The 8,340-nt window shown below is 38.9% G+C and overlaps 1 protein-coding gene across 1 annotated transcript in view; it reads right to left on the bottom strand.

The window, feature by feature from the left end:
- PEX14 (peroxisomal biogenesis factor 14) overlaps positions 1–2,303 on the bottom strand; it is a 47,877-nt gene extending 45,574 nt beyond the window's left edge. The window contains exon 1 of the mRNA XM_009889645.1: positions 2,283–2,303. Coding sequence (XP_009887947.1) covers positions 2,283–2,303 — 21 coding nt within the window. The remainder of the gene's footprint in view (positions 1–2,282) is intronic.
- Between the last annotated feature and the right edge of the window lie 6,037 nt (positions 2,304–8,340).

The following is an 8,340-nucleotide window of genomic DNA, read 5'->3' on the forward strand; positions in this document are numbered from 1 at the left end:
GGCTTCACCCGCCGGCGAAGCCCAAATTAAGTGTTTTCACTCAGTGGAAATGAAATGTTTTGCAAGATGAAACAGAAAGAAAATTGAGGTTTTAGGTAATTACTAGTTGGCATTTACATATCACAGGCTGGTTCAACACCTATTCATTTTCCTCTTTTATTTTCAATTTTTTAAAATTGCTCATTAAAATGAACACATGACAGGGACGGGGGGAAAAATTACTCTTCCCCTTTTTCCTGAGGACTACAAAATCCAGATCTACTTTAAATACATTTATCTATAATTATCACATACAAAAAAGCCTTACTTAATTTACATTAATAGGGTGACCAAAAAAAAAAATAATTATAAAAGCCAGAAAAAATCCCAGCTGAGCTGCCTTCGTGTCATCTTGTTGTGCCTACTTGGTCCCAGGGAGGGCCTCCGCGGGGCCGGCGGCCGGGCGCGCTGAAGGTGGTACGCGCGGCTGTCCCGCTGCCCGCAGCTTCACCCACCGGGTCAGCTGCAGAGCCCTGCTTTCAGATGCTTCCTTTTCCCCTCAACATAGTTTCCCCTCATTTCTTCCGCTATTCTCACTCCACCTAGTCCCTATTCTCAACTTCTTTGTTGCAGGAGCCACTTCAGGCTTGCTCCAGCTGTTCATAAAGCGTGACCCGTCGTTATCCGCGCACAGCCATCCTTCCCTCACCCACCCTGCTCCTTGCCCGGGATCCCGGGCTGCACCTCCAGTCAGACTCACGGGCTCTCTTAGCTCGGTGGCCCCTCCATTCAGATTCCCATTGCTCAGTTAAATAAATATTTCCTATGCAAAGCCCTTAATTTTCCTGCGCCCTTCAGCTTTTTTTTTTTAATTTTAACCTTGTGAAAGTCTTATTTAACCCCACAATGCATTCTAGGATACAATTTGTATGAAAAATGTTATATAAAATAAAGTTTTATTGTATCATATGTTAAGGACATAAAACATCCCTGATAGAAGTGTACAGGAGCTGACATGATAGACTAATATATTTTAAGGTCTATTGTGTAAATATGTATTTAGGGAATTCTAAAGCATGGTATTATTGACCCAAGTCTCTCTTAAAACACATTGATATATGGAGTAAAAGCCCTTATGAAAAGTAGCAAGTTCGTCTGTGTAGTAGTCACCTTTCAAAGTGAAATATTTCTGCCATCTTCAGTTTTTTCTGATTCGATTTAAAACATAGTGGACATCTGTACAAAATTCCTCACTTTTTAAGAGCAATAATATTCAAGTAATACTTACATGCATAAAACTGAAGAGAACAAGAAACTTTTACACGTGCTTTAAAACAAATGTACAATAACTACTTTTATGCACAGAGAAAATGTGCTATCTATGTATTTTTTTATTTCAGAAAGAAATACACCTCCAAATGAGACTTCATAACATCAGGTTTAACACAGTGCAAACTGTTACAGGGAAGTGATAAATGCTGGAGAAACACCTTATAAGAAATAGGAGCAGAACAGCAAACTAAATGTATTAAACTGATAATGCAGCCATAATAAATTTTAACCAATGAGGAGCACGAACTTTTTTTCTAAAGCTCAAATATTTTAACTTTTTATTGAAACGATATGATCTCACTTTCAGAGGAAAAATAAACTTTAAATAGCCCCTTTTTGTACTTCTGCCTAAGGTTCAGTTGCAAGCTTCCTATAATCACCAGTACCACCAAAGAAGGTATTGCAAGCAAGATGAACTGGGGGGGGTTTGGGGGGGTGCAGTGGGAAATAATGCTTGCAATCCAACTGGCAGCAAATTATTTGAAGTTCTGTTTACATAAAAATGGCAATAACCTCAGCACTGAATGTACTGGATCATTGTGGATAATATATGGACTAGAAGGTCAGCATCTCCTGCAAGTAGGTAAGGTATCTAGCTTCCAAGTGTGGGTGAAGCCAGAGTGCCATGGTAACGTTAACAAACTGATTCAACAGGACCTAAGAACAGAGAAGGTGAAAGGTCAAAACTGATTAAAGAGAACCTGATTTTTATAACTTTTCATGAGCATACTCAATTTATACATCTTGCTTCTCCATTCTTACAAAAGGAAGCTCAGGGATCACTGAGGCTCTGTACTGTAAAATTAATGCAAGTGTCAAGCTGTTGAGCTGAATCACTCCAAAGCAATGTAATGAGTCAGTGTCCAAGATGCTCACTACAGCAGAACTAAGATCATTCCATGGCTCCACAGCTAAAAAAAATGCATGATACAGCTTTCAGGAGAGTGGATGGCAGCACCTCCAAGTCTTACCTTTTCCACTCCTCTCTCCATATTGCCGTTACTGAAGAGTTCAAATACAGAAGCTTTTGAAAGAAATCTCCTTTACGCTATTATCTTCACATGTGCAGAACGTAAAAAACAATGAAGCTGTAATTTATTACATTTTCATTCTTTTAACTACAGGGCAGACAAGGACTGCTGGAGGGCCATTCTTATGCTAGGGAGCTAGAAGATGACGTAAGGATAGGAAGTCCGTGTCACATCTAACAATTGTGCCTGAGTACTTGAAATCATTATTGAATAGTAGACTCCAGAAGGCTAAATCAATCAAAGAGATGCACCAGAACAGGATCGTTGTTCAGACTTACTTAGATCCTTCAGTTCCACAGTCAAGGGACTGGAAAATACCAGTAATACAATGGTTTAGATTTAGCACAAGAGGATCAGAACTAGAACCCATCTGTGGAAGATGCCACAAAGATGTTTTAGGCTGAAATGACTCAGATGGACAGGAAATATCAGCAAGCTATTATACCTTGAACCTGCTATTTCAAGAACCCCATTTAACAGAATTCTTAATCCATGGGAAACGCAGATTAGAAACTGAGTGTTTTCCTTGCAGCAATAAAACCCCAATCAATTAGGGGTGAACTCAGGGGGCTATGATGGCATTATTACGTGGAAGATCTGAATGACCGAATGAATAAAGAGATATTGGAGGAAACTACTTGGATCACCAGAATCTAACAAACAAAAGGTTTCATGTTGGAAACATTAAAGAAGCTGGAAATCGTGACAGCTGCGCAATAAATCATGCAAACCACAGCAGTTGGGAAGTAATAGCAAAAGGAAAAGAACTTAAAACACTGGAAGACCTTTTTGTAAATTTAGTATTTTACTTAGAGCTCTTCGGGACAGGAATCGTCCTTTTACTCTGGATTTGCACCATGCCTGGTGCTGGTCTGCAACTGGCCTCCTAGACATTTATTATAACACAAATAGTAATAAAGACCGAGCAGACCATGCACTTTGTTCCTGCTGTTAATTGCCCCATTAAGGGAAAAACTAAGTAAGGGGCAAGAAATCTGATTGGCCAGAGCTGCCTAGTCTATGGGGATTGTGAGTGGAATAATTTTATGGATTCGAAAGCAGCTGCGTCCCTTGTCTTTGTCCAGTTCGTAACAGAAAGAAGCTCACATCACAGAATTTCTCCTTCGTATGTAGGAACTTGTATGAGCAGCCTCAAAAGCAACTGAGCTTCCCGGTCAACTGTTAGCATGCTTCCTCTAGAACAGGAGTGAAATACTCCTGTTTCTAAGGGCAAACGTGAGGAATATTTCAACTGTAGCTGTCCATGCCACAAATATTCACCAAACAATGGGTCCACTTCATTTTCCCCTAGAGTCAATTTGGCATTTTTCATGGATATTACATTTACTATTTAAAGAAACAAAGCATATAGGTGTCAGGACAAATTCAGGATGCTGCTCAACCAATACAGCACTGTATGTACCAAAAAAAAAATCACATGTAAACAACTCATCTCTCTTGAAACACTTGAGTAAGATCCCACCATCCTAAACTGAGTTAAAATGTCCAAGAGTATTAGTTCTACAGAGAATTATACTCAAGCCAAGATGCTCCTGCCTAGTTTCTACACAGAAATTTGGGTCCAAACCAGGAAGGCCTACAAAATCAGATAAGGTTCAAAACGGCACTTCTACTGTTTTTTGTTTTCCTTAAACCTTGGCACAGCCAGCACACGTCAGGGACTATTATAATTATACTCTTTACATGCTGAAAAATTAATAAACAATTACTCACTTCAGGAAAAAAAAGAAAGCAGCCGTTTCCTTGATAAATGCTGCAGAAAGCATCAACAATCTCTCTGAAATCTGGGTCCATACCACAGCAAGAGATTAACACCAGTGTAAGAATGGCCATTGTTGCTACGGAGAACTGGTGTAACTGAAAGCTTGCGTCTGTAACGATGCAGTTTTCCCAAGACTCTGCATCTGATCCATAGGAGCTATGAGGCATTTTTCTATCTTTGTAACAGAAGAAAGCAGATTCAGTCTTTAATGCTGCTTTGGCCCAAGTACAGACTGCTCAATCAATTTCTATTAAGCGACAAAGTCCAAAATTGGGGGTAAGTGTTTGAAATGCACTGGTTTCAATCCTGCTATGCCAAAAAGGGCTTCCACACCGCCTTTGTGGTTGAAAACTAAGGGTTACCTCTAACATGGTAGAAAGTCAAGCTCAGATTCCCAGGAAACCATAAGAATGGTAAAAAATACTCACTTTCCTGACCAAACAGGTGAGACAGCAAAAGTCTGGGAGCTTTATAAATTCTTATGGAAATTTATTTGCAGCCTAAATCTTGACTAAAATCTGCCATTCAGTTAGTTCTTCCCTAAAATATTAGCAAGCTCCGTATTAACTTCCTTGAGAATCCAGAGGGTACTCAGTTGCACTTGCACTGAAAGGCTTCCAATTTTCTTTAAAAAAATTAAATAAAGTTAAATAAATCCCACATATCCCTTTTTAAGCAGACCCATGCTACTCAGTCTTCTCCCCACCTTAAATCAATGGTAACCCAATTCAGATGCCTTACAGCTCTGTCTGAGAACTAGTGGAGAGATCAACGCTTTTTATCTTAAGGATTATGGATCGCTACTTGGCTGACTAACATACCCAGCAGCCCATTAGAAATACCACAAAGGGCACACTGTTTCCCCTTCCACCCCTCAGACTTGAGAAAGCAGCATATAAAACTTCACCCCTTCATGTTGTAGTTCTTAGCCTGCCTGCCTTGTTTCATACTCTAAACATACTGAGATTTATTAACCTTTACAGTAAAAACAAATAAAATAATGATGAAGTAAAAACACAGTGATGTAAGGGCTGCAGCTAGCACCGTTTATCTGTGGAAATCCAATTAGTGCTCAAGTGGCAGAGATACCTGGAAAAGTGCTCACAATCAAATCAAAAAATGATACAAAAACATTAACCTGATGGCTAAAAACTCCACATTTAAACATTTAAAGTAATAAAGGTGCTTTTATTGAGTATTTTCTATATTTCATTATGTCCGAAATTGACGAGGAGCCCTAGAGATGCATTTCCTGGGCTTTTGGATCCTTAGACCAAACGCTTGACTTTGTTTTTGTTATTATAAAACAAAAAAAGAAACAGTGTTTCTTGCTAGAATGGCAAACTTCTTTCTGCAGTAGCAACTACAGCAACAATTGCATATGCAGGAAATGCTGAGAAGCCTATGAAGATATTCTTAGATCTGACACATCCATTCTGTACTCACCATGACGTGAGCAGAAATGTTGTTTGAATTACTTTTGCATCTAAGAGTATCTGGATTTACCTCTATTGTTGTGCTCTACCAGAAATTCTTCTCTCAAAGCCATCGACTCGTGTCCCTTGGCTGGGAAAGTGACCATATTGACGAGACAGTTGCTAGAAAGACAAGTACCCACTGTACGCCTTGATGGTCTCAGTAAAGAAGATAGGCAGTGAATAAATTGTGAGACTAGTCAAGCCCCTAGCAGTAGGGCCCTCAGATGAGGTCTGCTTACAAGACTTACAGAAAAAGCATGCAGTACAATGGCCCTGCTCTATCTTTCTGAATACGGTGACTCTGCTGCTTTTTGTCAGCATTAAATTCACTTAAATTTATTAAAAGAGGAATCGGGAGAGAATCACTGTCAATGAACAGAAGACCAAACTTCTAAGTAACAATTTTCTTCATCTCTCTCTAAAACCACAGAACAGGAGACAATGATGCTTCTTAAGTTATGGAACATCTAATAAAACTTTACCCATTGGTTTGCTTATAGCAAAATGTTACACTTGCTTCCGGTATCAATTTATGCATGCTGCTCTTAAGCTTTACACAGAGGAGTTGAATATACACATTCAGAATAGACTGTATTAAATGCAAAATAAAATGCATTTAAATTCCATTCTAAGATGAATTAACTGAGTTAAAAGCAGCAAACTTCCTTGAATTATACAGAAAGTACATTTATATTTATATTTCAGAAAGAATTTGTATTTTGTATTTTAACCAACTATTTTTAAAAATCCAAAAGTCTTTACTACTCTTCTAATTCATGACAGATCACTGTCAGGCTATTTACCTAATGCTAATTGTTTGCTTCCGGTTTTTGTAGTATCAATCCACTCCTCAGAAATTAATTTAAGACTTAAGAATATCATATGAACATCTTGGATTGTACTGGGTACCAGAAAAATAGTTATTTCCTGACTTTACTGTTTCACTGGGCTGCTACTGACACTCAGATGTTCTGAACTGACTGGCCCTATGTGTGGTATTCTCTTTCTACAGAGAATATTCATGAATCAGCTTTTAGATGCCAAAGAGTAGAACCTGTCTTCAGGGAGCAATTTCTACGTCTCTTTAACTTTAGTGCTTGGTATGTAGCAAATTATAAAGAGGAATGTGATACCTAGGATTTGCACACTGAAATGTAAAATGTTTAAAATAATAAATCAAGGACAAAAAACACCTATATCAAACAGATTCACACAGCAACGTTTAGGTTCCCTCTCCTCTCCATCCCCTGTAATCAACAGGGATGAGTACTGGGTAAGAATCAGTGGTGAGAGACCTCCTGCTCCTGTCTGGAGTATAAAGAGTCCTGGTTTATTATTCCGCATTTGCGTGTGGCAGCAAATGTGTAAATGTTTTAATAATACAAAAATCCCAATAGACTGGAGGAGGAGGATATGAAAGAAAGAAATACAAGGACATTTACTTTCTTGAGAGGGAGATAGAGAGGAAAAGAGAGAAAGAAGATGACACGATAAGGGACAAAGCAAGCTTTCTGGGGTATATCTGGAAAAAGCTAGAAGAGAAATCATTAGGAAGTCCACAGTGCATCTACAGTGATACAGTGCGGATCAATTCATTTAACACTGCCCTGTACATTTACAGAAAAGTACTTTTGATATAATAAAGGCTCATAAACACACAGAAATTGGGTTAGACCTGTTTCGAATTCCTGCCAAACAATGGTTCAGAAAAATGAAGCTCTATTTTAATTAGCTCGACTCAAGAGTGATTTGATAACAGCAGATGCTGTCTGGATGCTTTCAGCTTGATGGGCTCCACATACATGAACTTAAGAGTGGCTTTGATGCAATTAGATATCTCTCTCTCCTTTAACATGTGTTAAGCTGAACCAATGGCTTGTGTCTATTTAACATCTTGAACTAGAAGGATATTGACACTCTTCCTCATTCTTCTCCAAATGAGTGGAGCTAAAGGGAAGAGAAGGCAGCTTACTTGGGGCTTATACATGCAGTTTCAACAACTTGAGGACACAAAGGAAAGGGCACCAATACACTACACACAATGTAATATTAAGGTATTAACATTAGATCTGTTTCTACCACAAACCAAATTTCCTGGCACGTTAATTTTTACAGGCTTGGTTAGTCACAGTCAAAAAAACTGCCCTATCAATTGCTGCTTCAACTTACGTCATTTTCTGTAAAAACAAGAGGAACTCCATAATAATTCCATACATCCCTTTCAGTTCTATACTCCAGAAGATACTTCATACACACACTGTACCATTAGAGTAGCTTCCATTCAGTCATGGCACAGCTCTCCCACCTACTGTCCACCATTTTCTTTTAGAGATAACTTCTTCCATTCATGGAAATACTTGTGCATTGACACCTTAGAGAACCCTTTGCCTTTCTAAAGTGATCTACCTACTTCACTCTGTAGCCATAAAGTACAGGCATTTGCTAAAGGACACATGCAACATAGGAGCTGCTTTAATGCATCAGGGACAAGGCTAATAGGAGGTCTTGATTTGTTAATTATCTGTCAGTTTGTCACAGCTGGGCTGCAAGGAGTGGGTGAGGGGGAATCTTTCTGCTTGGTTCTTTCTCTAAATGCTGAATTAGGCTGTCAAAACCTTCATCCCACCACAAGAGGCTGTGAAAAAGAGCCAGACTATCCTTTTCTTCCTCCTTTTCCCAGCAGGATATGCTGCTTTAGATGTCCTACTCTCCCACCATGTCTCCAGAAATGTATATG

Source organism: Charadrius vociferus, unplaced genomic scaffold (genome assembly GCF_000708025.1).
Source record: "Charadrius vociferus isolate BGI_N301 unplaced genomic scaffold, ASM70802v2 scaffold477, whole genome shotgun sequence".
NCBI classification, from domain to species: domain Eukaryota; kingdom Metazoa; phylum Chordata; class Aves; order Charadriiformes; family Charadriidae; genus Charadrius; species Charadrius vociferus.